Source organism: Pseudophryne corroboree, chromosome 7 (assembly GCF_028390025.1).
Source record: "Pseudophryne corroboree isolate aPseCor3 chromosome 7, aPseCor3.hap2, whole genome shotgun sequence".
Lineage (NCBI taxonomy): Eukaryota > Metazoa > Chordata > Amphibia > Anura > Myobatrachidae > Pseudophryne > Pseudophryne corroboree.
Genome location: NC_086450.1, coordinates 209,560,848 through 209,581,593, shown reverse-complemented (window position 1 = coordinate 209,581,593; position 20,746 = coordinate 209,560,848). Strand labels below are relative to the sequence as shown.

General features: G+C 46.9%; 1 protein-coding gene across 2 annotated transcripts in view; it reads right to left on the bottom strand.

The window, feature by feature from the left end:
* MAP3K2 (mitogen-activated protein kinase kinase kinase 2) overlaps positions 1-20,746 on the bottom strand; it is a 261,008-nt gene that overhangs the window by 16,690 nt on the left and 223,572 nt on the right. For both annotated transcript variants that reach the window (XR_010182011.1, XM_063933967.1), the window contains exons 14-16: positions 17,250-17,381; positions 17,029-17,158; positions 11,276-11,453 (exon numbers count right to left, since the gene is read on the bottom strand). Coding sequence is in view for 1 of the 2 variants with exons in the window: in XM_063933967.1 (XP_063790037.1) it covers positions 11,276-11,453; positions 17,029-17,158; positions 17,250-17,381 (440 nt within the window). In the remaining variant the exon portion in view is untranslated. The remainder of the gene's footprint in view (positions 1-11,275; positions 11,454-17,028; positions 17,159-17,249; positions 17,382-20,746) is intronic.

Genomic DNA, 20,746 nt, shown 5'->3' with positions numbered 1-20,746 from the left:
ATATATCGGGTGTCATGTCTATTATTATTTATGAATTCCCATATATATGTTACAAATGAATTATAGGCACAGGTTAGATATATATGCTGTTGTTGATTTGGCAATATATGTTATTATGCCAATTTATAATATAGTGTGGGCCAAAAAATGACTCTGTAGTTTATGGAATCTGCAATATAATGTCAATAATAGCTAGAGTTTCCTCAATAGTAGCCTTTTCTGTCCAGCAGCTAACAAATGTAATGCTGAATAGGGGTTAAAGATCTATAGTTTCCCTGCAATTATACAAAGATGGTACTAGTAATTCAATATGCAGGCTATGGTAGTTCTAATAAATGTTGTATATGCAGCAATTAGAGAATGTATTATCTCTAACACATTTCTACAGAGCCTGTATTAGTGTAACATTCATATAAGTGAATTTATTACACTTTGTTATACTGGAGCTTATATTCTTTTGTCTTAACACAAAACAACAGGTTTTGTTTATAATAATTTATAATAGTTTATAATAATTCATAAATAATAATAAGAGACATGACACCCGATACACAGGTTGAGTATCCCTTATCCAAAATGCTTGAGACCAGAGGTATTTTGGATATGGGTTTTTTCCGTATTTTGGAATAATTGCATACCATGATGAGATATCATGGTGATGGGACCCAAGTCTAAGCACAGAATGCATTTATGTTTCATATACACCTTATACACACAGCTTGATGGTAATTTTAGGCAATATTTTTTATAACTTTGTGCATTAAACAAAGTGTGTGTACATTCACACAATTCATTTATGTTTCATATTCACCTTATACACACAGCCTGAATGTCATTTAATACAATATTTTTAATAACTTTGTGTATTAAACAAAGTTTGTGTACATTGAGCCATCAAAAATCAAAGGTTTCACTATCTCACTCAAAAAAGTCTGTATTTCGGAATATTCTGTATTTCGGAATATTTGGATATGGGATACTCAACCTGTATATAATTTTAATCTTTAATCACTATTTTTATATTTCTTTCACAACCTTTTCTTTCTAAAAAAAAAAACTCTACTTCGCTCAAACTTCATTTATTATTGGTACAAAATAAATATATATACAGAAAGTTATAAGCCGCACAGGCTATTAAATTGAGTATTTGTGTCTATATCTGTTTTTAAATTAAAACTAATAAAAAGTGTATTTTTATAATGAATAAACTCAAGGGACGGAGAGTGCACCCACTTGAATCAAATTTCTTTTTCTTCTTTATTGGTCTGATGTACCAAAGCTCCCAGAATGGGACGGAGTGTGCGGAGGCTCCTGCAGAACTGATTGACCAAACTAAATTTACTCAGAGGCCCAAGTATCGAACTTGTAGAACCTAGCAAACCTGTTCGACCCCAACCAAGTAGCCGCTCGGCAAAGTTGTAACGCCCAGGAAGAACCCACCTTACGAGTAGAGTGGGCCTTAACTGATGTAGGACACGGCAATCCTGCCGTAGAATACGCATGCTGGATAGCGAACCCGATTCAGCGAGAGATCGTCTGCTTAGAAGCAGGACACCCAAGTTTCTTGGGATCATACAGGATAAATAGAGAGTCCGATTTTCTGTGACGAGCAGTCATCTTCACATAGATTTTTAGAGCCCTTACAACATCCAAGGACTTTGATGAAATTGAGGAGTCGGGAGCAACTGGCACCACAATAGGTTGGTTGATATGAAATTCAGACAACCTTCGGAAGGAACTGTTGACGTGTCCGGAGCTCAGCCCTATCTTCATGGAAGATCAAGTAGGGGGTTTTACAAGACAAAGCCCCCAACTCCGACACACGTCTAGCAGAAGCTAAGGCCAACAAAGTGACCGCCTTCCACGTGAGAAACTTAACCTCAACCTCCGGTAGGCACGAAGGGAGACTGGATGTGCAGAAGCCCTTTCAAGAAGGTCTGAACCTCAGGGAGGGAAGCCAATTGTTTCTGGAAGAAAATGGATAGGGCCGAAATCTGGACCTTTACGGATCCCAACCTCAAGACTATATCCACACCTGCTTGCAGGAAGTGGAGAAACCATCCCAGTTGAAACTCCACCATAGGAAACTTCTTGGACTCACTATTTTTTCAAAATGCGATGGTAATGTTTAGACGTTACTCCTTTCCCAGCCTGTATCAGGGTAGGAATAACCTTGTTCGGAATGCCCCTCCGGGCTAAGATCTGGCGTTCAACCTCCATGCCGTCAAACGTAGCCACGGTAAGTCTTTATAAGTGAACTGCCCCTGCTGCAGCAGGTCCTCCCGAAGAGGAAGAGGCCTCGGCTCTTCCAGCAGTAGATACAGAAGATCCGCGTACCAAGCCCTTCTTGGCCAGTCCGGAGCAATGAGGATTGCCTGAACTCTTGTTCTCCTTATGAGCTTTAGAGTCCTTGGAATTAGTGTTAGTGGAGGAAACACGAACACCGACTGGAACATCCACGAAGTTACCAGGGCGTCCACCGCAACTGCTTGTGGGTCCCTTGACCAATACCGCCAAAGCTTTTTGTTGAGGGGGGAGGCCATCATGTCTATTTGAGGAACCCCCCAAAGATTTGTCCCCTCCGTGAACACCTCTGGATGGAGGCTCCACTCTCTCCTGGATGGAGATCGTGTCTGCTGAGGAAGTCTGCTTCCCAGTTGTTCACTTCCAGAATGAAAATGGCTGACAGTACTAACGCGTGCTTTTCCGCCCAGAGGATGATTGTCACCTCTGACATTGCAGCTCTGCTCTTTGTTCCACCTTGTCGGTTTATGTAGGCTACTGTCGTTACATTGTCAGACTGCACTTGACTGGGTCGATCTCGCAGGAGGTGAGGCGCTTGGAGAAGACCGTTGTATACGGCTCTTAGTTCCAGATTGATTATTGGAAGACTGGATTCCAGACTAAACCACCTTCCTTGGAAGGTTTCCCCTTGAGTGACTGCGCCCCAGCCTCGGAGACTTGCATCCGTGGTTCGAAGGATCCAGTCCTGAATCCCGAACCTGCGGCCCTCCAGAAGGTGAGGCATTTGTAGCCACCAAAGGAGTGAAATCCTTGCTTTCGGCGACAGACGAATCCTCAGGTGCATATGTAGATGAGAACCCGACCACTTGTCTAGGAGAGCCAATTGGACGGGTCGAGCATGAAATCTTCCATATTGTACAGCCTCGTAGGAGATAACCATCTTCCCCAGAAGGCGAATGCACTGATGAACGGAAACCCGGGCTGGCTTCAGGACATCCCGGAAAACACTGTTTGTATCACCAATGCTTTCTCCTCCGGTAGAAACACTCTCCGCACTTCCGTGTCGAGGATCATCCCCAGGAAGGACAGTCTCCTTGTCAGCTCCAAATGTGACTTTGGAAGGTTCAGGATCCAACCATGGACCCTGAGCAGATGAATCGTGAGAGCAATGGACTTCAACAGCTTCTCCCTGGACGATGCCTTTATCAGCAGATCGTCCAGGCATGGAATTATGTTCACTCCCTGTCTGCGGAGAACCATCATCTCTGCCATCACCTTAGTGAACACCCTCAGTGCCGTGGAGAGACCGAATGGCAGTGCCTGAAACGGATAATGACTGTCTAACAGTGTAAATCTGAGATAAGCCTGGTGCAGAGGCCAAATCGGAATGTGGAGATACGCATCCTTGATATCTAGGGATACCAGAAACTCCCCCTCCTCCAGACCTGAGATCACCGCTCTCAGAGACTCCATTTTGAATTTGATCTCCCTCAGGTAAGGGTTTAATGATTACAAGTTCAAAATTGGTCTGACTAAACCATCCGGTTTCGGTACCACAAAAAGGTTTGAATAGTAACCCACGTTGCGCATATGAGGTGGAACTGGAACAATGACCTCTGACTTATCCAATTTCTGGATAGCTTCCTGTAGGACAGTTCTGTCTGTCAGTAAAGCTGGCAAGCCTGTTTTGAAGAATCGGCGAGGTGGGGTTTCTTGAAATTTCAGTCTGTACCCCTGGGACACAATATCCTATACCCAGGGATCCAGGCCGGACGACACCCAGACGTGGCTGAAACGTTTGAGTCTCTCCCCCACCAGCCCATCCTCCAGGCTGTGTGGTCCACCATCACGCTGAGGATTTTGAGGTACCAGAAGCAGGTTTCTGGTCCTGGGAGCCTGCGGATGCTGGCTTTTTGGATTTTGGCCGCCCACCTCTAAAGAAGGTGGTAGGAGGCTTGGAATTTTTTGTCTTAGCGGTCCGAAAGGACTACGATGCAGATGAAGAAAATGGTTTCTTCGTAGAAGGCGTAGCTGAGGGAAGAAAAGGTGACTTACCCGCGGTTGCCGTGGAAATCCAAGCATCCAATGCTTCCCCAAATAGAGCCTGACCTTTGTAGGGTAGATTCTCCACACTTCTCCTGGATTTCGCATCTGCAGACCATTGGCGTAGCCAGAGTCCCCTGCGAGCTGAGACAGACATGGAAGATATCCTTGCAGTCAGCGTACCCAGGTCCTTAATGAATTCCACCATGAACCCCGCAGAATCCTGTATGTTACGTAAAAATAATTCAATGTCACTTCTATCCATTGAATTCAAATCCTCTAGTAACGTGCCTGACCACTTTACTATAGCTTTAGAGATCCATGCGCAGGCAATAGTAGGCCTAAGCGCCACCCCTGAAGCAGTGTATATGGATTTGAGCATAGTGTCAATCTTACGATCAGCCGGTTCTTTTAACGCGGTAGATCCAAGGTATCTTTGGTATAAGAGAGAGTGAAATGTGGGTCCACTCATGCGTACCCCAACTCACAGTGCTCGGTATGATGGTACTCCCATAAAGGTATCTTTCAGTTCTGCTCCCCCAGCTGTGTTCATGAAGTAGTGATGCTGGCTCCCCAAAGAAACTCACTCTCCTCAGGTGGAGACAGGGGGGTACACAAATTTATTAAAAATCACAAACTTGAACACAATGAATGAAGTCCATCCACAAATAAACAAATTAAAAATAGCAGCAAAATAGGCAGAGGGGTTAAAATTCCAATACAGCACTAAAAATAAAAAATTTAAAATATCCAGTAGGTAAATAACTACTCACACTCCTGTTGTCAACGCGTTTCAGCCCTGGCCTGGGCCTTTATCAAGACATAATGGAGTGTGGTAGTTGCTTGATATTTAAAGGGCCCTGTGCCCAGTAGAGCCGACAGTACAAGGAAAGGACTTTGGTAATCCAGGGCAAGATTCATACCAGCCACACCAATCACACCGTATAACATGTGATAACAACCAGTTAACAGTATGACAAATAACAGAGCATCAGGTCAAACCCTGATGCAACCATAACTTAACCCTTATTGAAGCGATAACTATATACTAGTATTGCAGAAGAAGTCCGCACTTGGGACGGGCGCCCAGCATCCACTACGGACTACGAGAAATAGATTTACCGGTAAGTAAAATCTTATTTTCTCTGACGTCCTAGTGGATGCTGGGGACTCCGTAAGGACCATGGGGATTATACCAAAGCTCCCAAACGGGCGGGAGTGCGCGGATGACTCTGCAGCACCGATTGAGCAAACACAAGGTCCTCCTCAGCCAGGGTATCAAGTTGTAGAACTTTGCAAAAGTGTTTGAACCTGACCAAGTAGCCGCTCGGCAAAGCTGTAACACCGAGACCCCTCGGGCAGCCGCCCAAGAAGAGCCCACCTTCCTAGTGGAATGGGCCTTAACTGATTTTGGCAGCGGCAATCCAGCCGCAGAATGAGCCTGCTGAATCGTGTTACAGATCCAGCGAGCAATAGTTTGCTTTGAAGCAGGAGCACCAAGCTTGTTGGAAGCATACAGGATAAACAAAGACTCTGTTTTCCTGACCCTAGCCGTTCTGGCAACATAAACCTTCAAAGCCCTGACCATCATCAAGTAACTCTGAATCCTCCAAGTCAGTAGTAGCCACAGGCACCACAATAGGTTAGTTTATATGAAAGGATGAAACCACTTTCGGCAGAAATTGTGGACGGGTCCGCAATTCTGCTCTATCCGCATGAAAAACCAGATAGGGGCTTTTATGTGACAAAGCCGCCAACTCTGACACACGCCTAGCCGAAGCCAAGGCTAATAGCATGACCACCTTCCACGTGAGATATTTCAACTCCACCGTTTTGAGTGGTTCAAACCAGTGGGATTTCAGGAAACTCAACACCACGTTAAGATCCCAAGGTGCCACTGGAGGCACAAAAGGGGGCTGAATATGCAGCACTCCCTTTACAAACGTCTGAACTTCAGGTAGAGAAGCCAACTCCTTTTGAAAGAAAATGGATAGGGCCGAAATCTGGACCTTAATGGAACCCAATTTTAGGCCCAAATTCAATCCGGACTGTAGGAAGTGAAGGAAACGGCCCAGCTGGAATTCCTCCGTAGGAGCATTCCTGGCCTCACACCAAGCAACATATTTTCGCCATATACGGTGATAATGTTGAGCTGTCACGTCCTTCCTAGCCTTTATCAGCGTAGGAATGACCTCATCCGGAATGCCTTTCTCTGCTAGGATCCAGCGTTCAACCGCCATGCCGTCAAACGCAGCCGCGGTAAGTCTTGGAACAGACAGGGCCCCTGTTGTAACAAGTCCTGTCTTAGAGGAAGAGGCCACGGGTCCTCTGTGAGCATTTCTTGCAGATCTGGATACCAAGTCCTTCGTGGCCAATCTGGAACAATGAGTATTGTTCTCACTCCTCTTTTTCTTATTATCCTCAGCACCTTGGGTATGAGAGGAAGAGGAGGAAATACATAGACCGACTGGAACACCCACGGTGTCAGCAGGGTGTCTACAGCTATCGCCTGAGGGTCTCTTGACCTGGCGCAATACCTCTGTAGCTTTTTGTTGAGGCGGGATGCCATCATGTCCGCCTGTGGCAGTTCCCACCGACTTGTAATCTGTGCGAAGACTTCCTGATGAAGTCCCCACTCTCCCGGGTGGAGGTCGTGTCTGCTGAGGAAGTCTGCTTCCCAGTTGTCCACTCCCGGGATGAACACTGCTGACAGTGCGCTTACGTGATTCTCCGCCCAGTGAAGAATTCTGGTGGCTTCCGCCATTGCCACTCTGCTCCTTGTGCCGCCTTGGCGGTTTACATGAGCCACTGCGGTGATGTTGTCTGACTGAATCAGAACCGGTTGGTCGTGAAGCAGGGTCTCCGCTTGACGTAGGGCGTTGTATATGGCCCTTAGTTCCAGAATGTTGATGTGAAGGCAAGTCTCTTGACTTGACCACAGACCTTGTAAATTTCTTCCCTGTGTGACTGCACCCCAACCTCGGAGGCTTGCGTTCGTGGTCACAAGGTCCCAGTCCTGAATGCCGAATCTGCGGCCCTCGAGAAGGTGAGCACTCTGCAGCCACCACAGGAGTGACACCCTGGCCCTGGGGGATAGGGTGATTAACCGATGCATCTGAAGATGTGATCCGGACCACTTTTCAATGGGACTTACTGGACAAGTCCTCACATGGAACCTGCCGAAGGGAATGGCCTCGTATGATGCCACCATCTTTCCCAGGACACCTGTTTTGGTTTTAATAGGTTCCTGACCAGTGTGATGAGTTCCTGAGCTTTCTCCATCGGGAGATAAACCCTCTTCTGGTCTGTGTCTAGAATCATGCCCAGGAAAGGCAGACGAGTCGTAGGAACCAACTGCGACTTTGGAATATTTAGAATCCAGCCATGTTGCCGTAACACTTCCAGAGAAAGTGCTACGCTGATCAGCAACTGCTCTCTTGATCTCGCTTTTATGAGGAGATCGTCCAAGTATGGTATAATTGTGACTCCTTGCTTCCGCAGGAGTACCATCATTTCCGCCATTACCTTGGTAAATATTCTCGGTGCCGTGGTGAGACCAAACGGCAACGTCTGAAATTGGTAATGACAATCCTGTACCACAAATCTGAGGTACGCCTGATGAGGTGGATAAATGGGGACATGAAGGTATGCATCCTTTATGTCCAGAGACACCATAAAATCCCCCTCTTCCAGGCTTGCGATGACCGATCTCAGCGATTCCATCTTGAACTTGAACCTTTTCAGATATAAGTTCAGGGATTTTAAATTCAATATGGGTCTGACCGAACCGTCCGGTTTCGGGACTACAAACATGGTCGAATAATAACCCCTTCCTTGTTGAAGGAGGGAAACCTTGACCACCACCTTTTGAAGATACAATTTGTGAATTGCAGTTAACACTATTTCCCTCTCTAAGGGGGAAGCTGGCAGGGCCGATTTGAGGTATCGGTGAGGGGGCATCTCCTAGAATTCCAGCTTATATCCCTGAGACACAATATCTATTGCCCAGGGATCCAACTGTGAGTGAACCCACTTGTGGATGAAATTTCGAAGACGTGCCCCCCACCGGGCCTAGCTCCGCCTGTGGAGCCCCAGCGTCATGCGGTGGATTTTGTAGAGGCCGGGGAGGACATCTGTTCCTGGGAACTAGCTGTGTTGTGCAGCTTCTTTCCTCTGCCCCTGCCTCTGGCAAGAAAGGACGTACCTCGGACTTTGTTTTTCTGTGATCGAAAGGACAATACGGTGCTCTCTTAGGCTGTGAGGAAACATATGGCAAAAAATTTGACTTTCCAGCAGTAGCTGTGGAGACCAGGTCCGAGAGACCCTCCCCAAATAATTCCTCACCCTTGTAAGGTAAAACCTCCATATGCCTTTTTGAGTCGGCATCACCTGTCCATTGCCGAGTCCACAGGACCCTTCTGGCAGAAATTGACATAGCATTTATTCTAGAACCCAGTAGACTAATGTCTCTTTGAGCATCTCTCATATAAAAGGACAGCGTCTTTAATATGCCCCAAGGTCAACAATATAGTATCCTTGTCTAAGGTATCAATTTCCTCAGACACGGTATCCGTCCATGCTGCTACAGCACTACACACCCAGGCTGACGCGATCGCCGGCCTCAGTAAGGTACCTGAATGTGTATAAATGGACTTCAGGGTAACCTCCTGTTTGCGATCCGCAGCATCTTTGAGGGTAGCCGTATCCTGTGATGGCAGGGCTACCTTCTTGGATAAGCGTGTTAAGGCTTTGTCCACCTTAGCGGAGGATTCCCAGCGTAACCTGTCCGTTGGCGGGAAAGGATACGCCATAAGAATCCTTTTGGAAATCTGCAGTTTTTTATCTGGAGATTCCCAAGCCTTTTCACATAACTCATTTAGCTTGTGTGAGGGGGGAAAGGTTACCTCCGGCTTCTTTTCCCCATACATATGTACCCTCTTGTCAGGGACTGGGATTTCCTCTGTGATGTTCAACACATCCTTAATTGCTATAATCATATAACGGATGGATTTAGCCAATTTTGGCTGTAACTTTGCATCATCGTAATAGACACTGGAGTCAGAATCCATGTCGGTATCTGTGTCAATAATTTGGGATAGTGGGCGCTTCTAAGACCCCGATGGCCTCTGCGACATAGGATCAGGCACGGGTTGGGACCCTGACTGTCCTGAGGCTTCAGCTTTTTCTAACCTTTTATGCAAGGAATTAACATCATCATTTAAAACCTTCCACATATCCATCCAATCAGGTGTCGGCGCCGTCGGCGGAGACACCATATTCATTTGCTCCCGCTCTGCTTCCACATAGCCTTCCTCATCAGACATGTCGACACAAGCGTACCGACACACCACACACGCAGGGAATGCCCTTTTTGAAGACAGTTCCCCCACAAGGCCCTTAGGAGAGACAGAGAGAGTATGCCAGCACACACCCCAGCGCTATAAACCCAGGAATAACACAGTAACCTTAATGTTAACCCAGTAGCTGCTGTTTATATATATATATTTTTGCGCCTAATTATGTGCCCCCCCTCTCTTTTTACCCTCTTTTACCGTGCATCTGCAGGGGAGAGCCTGGGGAGCTTCCTCTCAGCGGAGCTGTGGAGAAAAAATGGCGCTGGTGAGTGCTGAGGAAGAAGCTCCGCCCCCTCAGCGTCGGGCTTCTGTCCCGCTTAAATATGCAATTTTTGGCGGGGGCTCATACATATATACAGTGCCCAGCTGTATATATGTTTAACTTTTGCCAAAAGAGGTCCCAAATGCTGCCCAGGGCGCGCCCCGCCCCCCCCGCGCCCTGCACCCTTACAGTGACCGGAGTATGTGAGGTGTGTGGGAGCAATGGCGCACAGCTGCAGTGCTGTGCGTTACCTCAGTGAAGAACGGAGTCTTCTGCCGCCTGTGAAGTTTTCTTTGCTTCTCATACTCACCCGGCTTCTGTCTCCCGGCTCTGCGAGGGGGACGGCGGCGCGGCTCTGGGATCAGACGGCGAGGGTGAGATCCTGCGTGCGATCCCTCTGGAGCTAATGGTGTCCAGTAGCCTAAGAAGCAGGACCTAGCTTCAGAGAGTAGGGCTGCTCCTCTCCCCTCAGTCCCACGATGCAGGGAGTCTGTTGCCAGCAGAGCTCCCTGAAAATAAAAAACCTAACAAAATACTTTCTCTCAGCAAACTCAGGAGAGCTCACTGAAAAGCACCCAGCTCGTCTGGGCACAGTATCAAACTGAGGTCTGGAGGAGGGGCATAGAGGGAGGAGCCAGCGCACACCAGAACCTAAATTCTTTCTTAAAGTGCCCATGTCTCCTGCGGAGCCCGTCTATCGCCATGGTCCTTACGGAGTCCCCAGCATCCACATGGACGTTAGAGAAATAAAACTAAAGAAGCTCTAGGAGCTCCCCTAGCTATGACCGGCTCCTCCGGGCACATTTTCTAAACCGAGTCTGGTAGGAGGGGCATAGAGGGAGGAGCCAGCCCACACTATTGAACTCTTAAAGTGCCAATGGCTCCTAGTGAACCCATCTATACCCCATGGTACTAATGTGGACCCCAGCATCCTCTAGGACGTAAGAGAAAGTACACGGGATCGTGCAACAACACATGGGATCCGGGATAAACTCCTAATCCCATGTGTTACCGCTGCTCCAAAAGCTGTTTATCGTAAATTATGCTTCAGGTGCCATTCATAATCCCTCATAAGGGCCACGTAAATTACCGCAGCAAATTGGCTACTGGCATACATGTGCGTTGAGGACCTTGGTTGGGAACCTCTGCTCTACAGTCACTACCCCAAATGATGCATAAGATAGAAGTGAATGTTAGGTCAACCACTGAACTGTGTGATATTGTAATCACATTACTATGCATTACACATAAATATCTCTAATATAACATTTTACTTTTTCAGCACATTGTGTTTTTTCTGTACTTCTCAGCGCTATTAAAACTATATAAAGGATTCCAGAAAGTATCACATTGGGGCCTTTTCATAACTCACCAGATATCTGCTTTTCGGCCATATCCTTCCCCACTGATGACTTCGGGACTCATCCAGTAGGGGGTGCCAGTGACGGATTTCATACCAGTACCAGAAAGGCAGATAGTCTGGAGGCGCTTGCTAGCTCCAAAATCCCCTAACTTCACATTACCTGAAGAGTCCCGCAGTATATTCGCGCCTGAGAAAGAAAACACTGGCAGTGAGGGGGGAGCATGTTGTGATAGAGACCCCACCTTTAATAATGGGGACAAACCCTCTTAGTACATATTTAGAAGAGCGATATGAACATCTTTTTCATAAGGAAAAAAATAAAAATTTATTTGTGTGTGTATGTAATTTTATTAAACAGCAGCATCTCAGAATTAGAGCATTTCAATAACAAACATTGGGCTTAAATCAATTCTTTATGATGTTAATAGCGCACCGGGAAGGAGGTCCCGGAGCTATTCAATTAATCGCGCTGTTATGCCCAACTAGAGGATTTGTGCTCACACTCCTTTTGAGGTGCAAGCAGAAATCCAACTAAACTAGTGTCACAATGCTGTTTTCTGCCTTTAGGTTGGCAGAAACAGCATCACAGCAGGCACTTAAGTTGAAGAATGCCAGTTATTGCGACTAAACTCTCGATTTAAGGCGCGGGAACTGGCATCTTCCAACTAGCGATGAGAACAATTGAATAGCTTTGGGCAGAATTGAGTTAAACCCATAGAAAATAGGATTTTAATACCTACCGGTAAATCCTTTTCTCTTAGTCCGTAGAGGATGCTGGGGACTCCGTAAGGACCATGGGGTATAGACGGGATCCGCAGGAGACATGGGCACGTTAAGACTTTGAATGGGTGTGAACTGGCTCCTCCCTCTATGCCCCTCCTCCAGACTCCAGTTAGAAAACTGTGCCCAGGGAGACGGACATTTCGAGGAAATAATTTATTGTTTAAACACCGTGAGTGTCATACCAGCTCACACCTCAAACATGCCGCAAAACGTGGCATTCAATAGAACACCAGCCAATGGCATGAAAAATACACAGCCAAATGCTGAGAAAATATGTATCACAACCTGTGTGTCAACCCAACCAATAATAAGGTACCGCATGCCATGGCATGAACAACGTCAGCAACAGCCTGACTAAAAAGACACACTACAAGAATGTAACCAAAACTGCATATATAGTACGCACTGGGACGGGCGCCCAGCATCCTCTACGGACTAAGAGAAAAGGATTTACCGGTAAGTATTAAAATCCTATTTTCTCATACTTCCTAGAGGATGCTGGGGACTCCGTAAGGACCATGGGGTTTATACCAAAGCTCCAGACCGGGCAGGAGAGTGCAGACGACTCTACAGCACCGATTGAGCAAACATGAGGTCCTCATCAGCCAGGGTATCAAACATGTATGACTTAGCAAAAGTGTTTGAACCTGACCAAGTAGCTGCTCGGCAAAGTTGAACCGCCGAGACTCCTCGGGCATGCTCCCAAGGAGAGCCCATCTTCCTAGTAGAATGGGACTCCACCGACATCGGCAATCAAGCCATAGAACGAGCATGTCGAATCGTATCACAGATCCAGCGTGTAGCAGACTGGATAGAAACAGGCGCCCTAAATGTGCAGGGAGCCTACCGGACAAACAGAGCCTCTGTTTCCCCAATCTGAGCCGATCTAAAATAAATATTCAAAACCCTGACTACATCGAGAGACTTTGAATCAGCCAATGCTTAAGTAACCACAGGCAACAAAATAGGCAGGGTCCTGTGAAACACAGAAAACACTTTTGGCAGAACGATTTCCCTAGTTCTCAATTCCGCTCTAACCACATGAACGATCAAATAGGGCTCTTGTGAGACAAAGCCGCCACTTCCAACACCCGCCGTGCGGACGCCAAGGCCAATAACATGACCACCGTCCCAGAGAGAAATTTCAACACAACCTTTCATAAAGGTTTCAACCATTGTGACAATAAGAAACTGCAACACCACGTTAAGAACCCACGCTGCCAGTGGAGGCCCAACAGAGGGTGGATGTGCAGCACTCCTTCACAAAAGTCTGGACTTCCGGAAAGGTGGACAACTTTTTTTTTTTTAAAGAAAATATATAAGGCCGAAAATTGTACTGAAATGGAGCCTAACTTTAGGCCTGCATCCATACCTGCTCGCAAAGAATGGAGAAAGACGACCCAGGTGAAATTTTTCCGTAGGAGCCTTCCAGGATTCACACCAAGACACCCACTCCCTCCAAACATGGAGGTAAAGCTTCACAGTTACTCCTTTCCTAGCTTAAAGCAAAGTGGAAATGACGTCACCAGAAATACCCTTTCGGCTAGGATATGGCGCACAAACGCCCAGCCGTCAACCGCAGACGTGGTAAGTCTGGATACATAGCCGGTCCCAGCTGCAACAGGTCCTCCCGTAGGAGAAAAAAAGGCTACGGATCTTCTATGAGCAAGTCTTGAAGATCTAGATACCAAGCTATCCTTGACTAGACCGGAACAATGAGTATCGCCTAAACCCTTGTTCATCCTATGTGTATCACCTTCGGAAAGATTGAAAATGGAGGGGACACATAGACCGACTGCAAACACCCAAGGTGTCACGAGGGTGGTCACAGCTATAGCTTGAGTGTTTCTTGGCCTGGACCACTATCCTTGAGGTCTCTAGTTGAAGCGAGACGCCATCCTGTCCCATTGAGGCACTCCTCAAAGACTTGTCACTTCTGTGAAAACTTCTCAATGACGACTACATTTCTCCCTGATGGAGATCGCAGCTGCAGAGGAAATCTATTTCTCCGTCGGCTACATCCGGACCAAAGACTGCTAAAATAGCGTTTTCCTGCCCTTCCGCTCAGCGGAAAACTTCTGCGGCTTCTGCTATTGCGGCTTCGCTCCGTTAAGTCGTCCGACAGAACTAAAACGGGCAGATCTCGAAGAAGATATTAATTGAAAATAGCTCTTAATTCAAGAATGCTTATTGCCGACAAGCTTCCCAGCTTGACCTTTTTCCCCCTGGAAATTATTCCCTCGGAAAGACTGCTCCCCAGCCTTGGAGACCTGCATGTATGGACACCAGGATCTAAACCTGGATCGCGAACCTTAGACCCTCTAAGAGGTGAGAATGCAGACACCACAGGAGCGATATCCCGGTTCTTAGGATTATTTTCCAGTGCATGTGCAGGTGAGACCCAGACCACATGTCCAACTGGTCCTGTGAAAACCTTCACCGAAAAGGCCTCGTAGGCCGCAACCACCTTCTTCAGCAACGGAACATATTGATGGTTTGTCACTGCAAATCTGATCCGACTCCGGATCCTCAGATCTCTTTCCACAGGAAAACACAAACTCTGAACAGTTCAGTATCTAATCTTATACCCACCGCAGACATCTGCGTCGTTGGGAGCAACAGCGATTCTCTGTGTTGAACAACTGTCAGAGAGAACCACGATTTGTACCACTTGTTTCTTGACCTCGCCGTAGTCAGGAGAGCGTCTCAGTACAGAACAATAATGGCTCTTACTATCGAAGGAAACCCATCATCCTGCCATCACTCCGGTGAAATGGCCAAGACAATCCTGGATAGCAAAACCAGGTAAGCTTAATGCAGATGAAACCGCACTTAAATTCTAATTATACGTGTTGGAGATCCCAGGCCTGAGAGATTCCACCTTGTAGGTCAACCTCTTAAGTAGAATTTTTTTTTTTTTACGACAGACAGCAGGACAATGTCCTGATTCCGACGCAACTCTGGTATGGCGTCGCATACTACCTCCCCTTCCAGAGGAGAATCGGTAAGATCTATCTGAAAAAACAGAGCGGGGTATCCTCTGGAACTCCAGTATGTCCCCCCTTTGGATTCTATTTGTAACTCACTGGTCCAAGTCCATACCAGGACTGACTGAAGAGCAACAGACGATGTCCCACCGGAGTGGGCTCCAGCAAGATAGAACATGCGTAGGATGTAGTAGAAACAGAAGACGATATCTGCTTCTGCAACCTTGAAAAGGCTGCAGACCTCTTACTTTTCCACCTTCCACTATCTGCAAAGAAAGGGAAAAACGAACGGTATCCAACCTGTTAAAACGACTGCATCCCACAAAAGGATGTGTCATCAAATATTGTGAGGGAACCTATCTCAAGAAGGTAGACGTACCAGTGGTATCTGCCGAGAGTAACTTAACCAAGGCATCCCCAAACCCCGGTTACACCTTCATAGGGAAGATACTCCAGTATCCCTCGGAGTCAACTTCAGCATTCCCTTGGTGAATCCACAACGCCCTCCCAACCGAGAGAGCCATGGAAGTGGTCCGTGCACCCAAGAGTTCTAGTCTCACGGCAGCCTGCCGCAATGTTATAGAGAAGACTCAACCTAAGAAACGTCCCCCCTCTATCTAGGGTAATTCTATCGGATGCCAAGGTAACCGACTATTTCTGAAAACAAGCACAACCCCATGCGTATGCAATGCAAATATCATCGAAACATATAATTAAAATATTACTTGGCTTCCTGTATACGATCCACGTCTGTGCTAGAGCTACAGGCCCATGGAACCGTACCCTATACAGGCATAGGTTATTTACTTCATGTTAATTTACACCCAGTAATAACAGTTGGCGCCGACAGGTCACCCACATACTACTGTGTCACCCATACAGTGTTTACTTTTTAAAAAAAGCATACAACTACCGACCTGCTGACACTTGATCTACAGACCCAAGTACCATCAGGAGTCAGCAATGCCGACAGAGGGATTCCCATAGCCATTTTGTGGCAGAGCACTCACACATGTCGACACATGTGTACTATAAAGCTATAATGGGTATATGTGACAGGGAAAACACAGAACACAATTACAACTCATTAACTAACACGCACATCATAATATATAGTGCTATATTTTTCTATTTTGCACTAAAATCACCGTGTCCCCCCTTCGTTTTTCACTGTTAGCTGCCTAACAGTGCTCTTGGCGGGGACATGAGGAGAAAGTGCGCTGTAACGAGTTGTGAGGGCTAAGCCCCGCCCCCTCTCGGCGCGCTTCAGCCCCGCTAATATTTTTCATATTTATACTGGCGGGGGTCCGTATACAGTTCCTATGCACTGTATACATCTTTTGCCAGTGTCAGGAAGAGGTGTATTGCTGCCCAGGGCGCCCCCCCTGCGCCCTAGTAGTGCCGCTTGTGAGTAGGAGCAATGGCGCGCAGCGCGACCGCTGCGCGGTACCTCTGAGATTTGAAGTCTTCTGCCGTCACTGAAGTCTTCTTTTCTTCCAATACTCACCCGGCTTCTTTCTTCTGTGAGGGGGTTGAAGGCGCGGCTTCGGGAACAAGCAGCTAGGCGCACCAAGTGATCGAATCCTCTGGAGCTACTGGTGTCCAGTAGCCTGAGAAGCAGTGCCTTTAACTCACAGAAGTAGGTCTGACTTCTCTCCCCTCAGTCCCACGAAGCAGAGAGCCTGTAGCCAGCAGGTCTCTCTGAAAATAAAAAACCTAGCATAAAGTCTTTCCAGGGAAACTCAGTAGAGCTCCCCTAGTGTGTGACCAGTCTCTCCTGGGCACAGAATCTAACTGGAGGAGGGGCATAGAGGGAGGAGCCAGTTCACACCCAAAGTCTTATAGTGTGCCCATGTCTCCTGCGGATCCCGTCTATACCCCATGGTCCTTACAGAGTCCCCAGCATCCTCTAGGACGTATGAGAAAACAACACTCAGTAACTAACCAAAGTAAGATATAACAGGTGTATACACCTCTGTGGTGTGAACTCACCTTTAATATCTCGATGTACAATCATGTTACTGTGCAAATAATGTACCCCATCCAGGATCTGGCGGGTGTATTTCCGGGTAACAAATTCTGTAAGTGCTCCGTAGGCCTTCAGTTGGTCCTTTATTGATCCCTATGACCAGAAAAGATTTTTCTAAATATAGATGGGACCCTCTACAGGTCTTGTGGCCAACAAATGCACAGCATATGCTGTGTTTACTTACCCCAGGCATATATTCCATAAATATGGAGAGAGTCTTCTCCTGGGAGTCTCTCAAGCATCCGTAATACTGAACAATACGCTCGTGCAGCAGATTCTTCAGCAGTTGAATTTCGCACTCCAGCGCATTCACCTCCTAGAAAATACCCCAAATCCCCCCATCCCCACAAAACAATTAGAAAACATTTCAGAAGATGGAACTTTGCTGACAAATCTAAAGTGTATAACAATCTTCAACAGCTTTTGTGGATGAGAAATCACAGCAACTAAAACAATGGTACCGATTCTAATTCAGACTCCCTGCCTATATTTGATGCAGTAGAGGGATGTTTTTCTACTGCACATGCATCCTGATGTTAGCGCACAGAGTTGATTCAAATGCAGAAATGTATTGGAAATGTTTTGCCCGTTTGCAGTGACTGCGGTTGGCCAATCAGACAAGAGATGCTGCGTCTTATGCGAGTGTTGTGGGAGTGTCACAAAGTGGTTGGCGTACAGACGCGCAAAGTGGGCATATCTTTCAGCAATGACAAGCTAAGATCTAAATCCAGAATGTAAAAAAGGGCAAAGAAAAAAAAAAAAAAAAAAAAAGAGGCCAAATTCTTTGAAAATCTCAGGCTTCAGTTTCTGACGAGAACATCAAGCGAAAAAAAAAAATAGACTCGCCAGACTCTGTGGTATGCCTTAGCAGAAACCTGTAACCTAGCACAAGGCATGATATGGATCAACACACCCAATAAATCTCTGTCTCAACAGCCAGCCCATCAAAGTCAGACAGACACTGAGGATCTGGGTGGAGGCCCCTGAGAGAGAAGGTCCGGTCTGAAAGTAAGGGGCTGCTATCGACTGATGTCCGAGATCTGTGTACCACACTCTGCGTGGCCAAACCAGAGCAGCCAGAATGAAGGACCCGCCTTCTTGCCTCAACTTGCGCATCACCCAAGGTGGAAGGGACAAGAGGAAAGGTCCAAGAGGCCAATAACACATCCACTGGGTCCCATGTCCTGGAACAGTAGCGGGGAAGTTAGTATTTAGTCGTGACAACATAGGTTCTATAGTGTGGACGATCCCAATGGCCCACCAATCGTTGGAACACCTCCGGGTGAAGAGATCACTTCCTGTGGTTAACTTCCTGCCGAAAACAGCATCCATAGTGAGTAGAACGCACGACTGAACCAGAAAGGGATGATCTTTGTCCAGGTGAGGCTTCTGAAGTTACCAAAGAAGACCATGGAAAACCTCAATGGACAACTAAATCAGTCAAGTCTTGATCTGAAAGGGAGAGAAGTCCACTTGGACAGAAATTCCACCTGGAATATCCTAGAATGGAACTGTGCAAACTCAACCATGTTGAAGGTGGACATCATATTCCCTAGAACCCACAACCAGAGAAGGGACTGAACCATTGCCTGCAGAGATAATTTTGTCCTTTGAACCAGAGAATCCAAGAGGGCCTCCAGGTGCACTATGTGATTAGAATGTATTAAGATGGATTTGCACAAGATAATGATCCACCTGTGGATTAAAGAATCTGAACTGTTAGGGCTAAGTGTTCTTGCACTGTGACTTCTGACTGGACTGCAAGGAGAAGGTCGCCCAGAAAAGGTATTATTCAGATCTCTCTAAGATAAGAAGCCACCATCACCTTGGTGAACACCCAAGGAGCAGTGGACAGACCAAAAGGAAAGACCTGAAATTAGTGATGGCACGAAAGTATCGCAAAAGTAAAGAAAAGACTGCAGCCCCTCCCAAATTGGGATGTGAATTTTGCGCCTTTGAAGTCCAGACACTAACAAATCCTCAAATTCTAGAGACTGCACAATGTACCGAAGAGGCTACCATCACTAAGCGTAACATTGAAGCTATTGACACCATATTCCTTTCCTCCGTTTGATTCACTTCTCTCTCCTATTCACTCTCTCTCATGCCTTGAACAAGCCACTTCCACAGACAATGCATCCCTTACTTCTGCTCTTGACTCTGTTGCTCCACCAACCACTATTCACCCTCGCAAATTAACGCCTCAACCCTGGCACACCAAATGCACCAGATATCTGCAAAAATGCTCACATACTGCTGAGCGACACTGGAGGAAATCACGCTCTAAGGCAGACTTCCTCCATTTCGAACTTATGCTCTCATCCTTCAGTGCTGCCCTTTCTCTTGCTAAACAGTCATACTTCAAGAACCTCATCTCCTCCCAGTCTTCCAACCCCCAGCACCTCTTTGCCACTCTCAACTCACTCCTCTGCCCACCTCCACCACGTCTCCCTTCCTTACTCTCTGCTCTTGACTTTGCCACTTACTTCACATCCAAAATTGACTCCATACGTCAGGACATCACATCACACCAGACCATCAGTAACCAGCTTTCTTCCATCCCTTACCAACCCTCCCCATCCCCCGCACCTACTCTGACATCTTTCTCCCATGCATCTGGAGAGGAAGTCATGGCCCTCATTCGTTCCTGTCCCCTCACCACCTCCCCACTTGACCCTATCCCCTCCGCTACTTCTCTCCTTCTGCTTGTTCCCATCTTTCCCACCTTCTCAATCTATCACTCTCATCAGGCACTGTCCCCTCTGCCTTCAAGCATGCACTCATCTCTCCTATTCTTAAAAGAACTACCCTTGATCCAAACACTCTCTCCAACTACCGACCCATCTCTCTCCTCCCTTTTGCCTCCAAACTCCTTGAGCGTATTGTCTACAACCGCCTTACTTCCTTTCTTTCCTTCCTCACACTCACTGCTTGACCCATTCCAGTCAGGCTTCCGTCCTCTCCACTCCACTGAAACTGCCCTTACAAAAGTATGCAATGACCTCCATGCTGCTAAATCTAAGGGACACTACTCTATACTTATTCTACTTGATCTCTGCTGCTTTTGACACTGTGGACCATCCTCTCCTACTGCAAATTCTTCACGCCATTGGTCTGCGTGACACTGCCCTCTCTTGGCTGTCCTCCTACCTTTCTGACCGTTCTGTCTCCTCTCATGACTCCACCTTCCCCTCGCTTCCACTAACTGTAGGGGTACTCCAAGGTTCTGTCCTTGGTCCTCTTCTCTTCTCTCTCTATAGGTCCTCACTAGGTAAGCTCATTAGTTCTTTTGGTTTCCAATATCATCTCTATGCTGATGACACCCAAATCTATCTTTCCTCTCCAGACCTCTCCCCTGCTCTCCTCAACCGTATCTCCAACTGTCTCTCTGCTACCTCTTCCTGGATGTCCCAGCGCTTTCTTAAACTTAACATGTCTAAGACCGAGCTGATCATTTTCCCTCCCTCCCGCATAACCTCACCTCCTACAATCTCATTATCTATTGATGGCACTACTATCTCCTCTAGCCCCCAAGTGCGCTGTCTTGGAGTAATCCTTGACTCCTCCCTCTCCTTCAAACCAGACATTCAGCACCTCTCACAAACCTGCCATTTTCATCTAAAAAATATTTCCAGGATCAGACCCTTTCTGACCGAGGATGCTACTAAGACTCTTATCCAC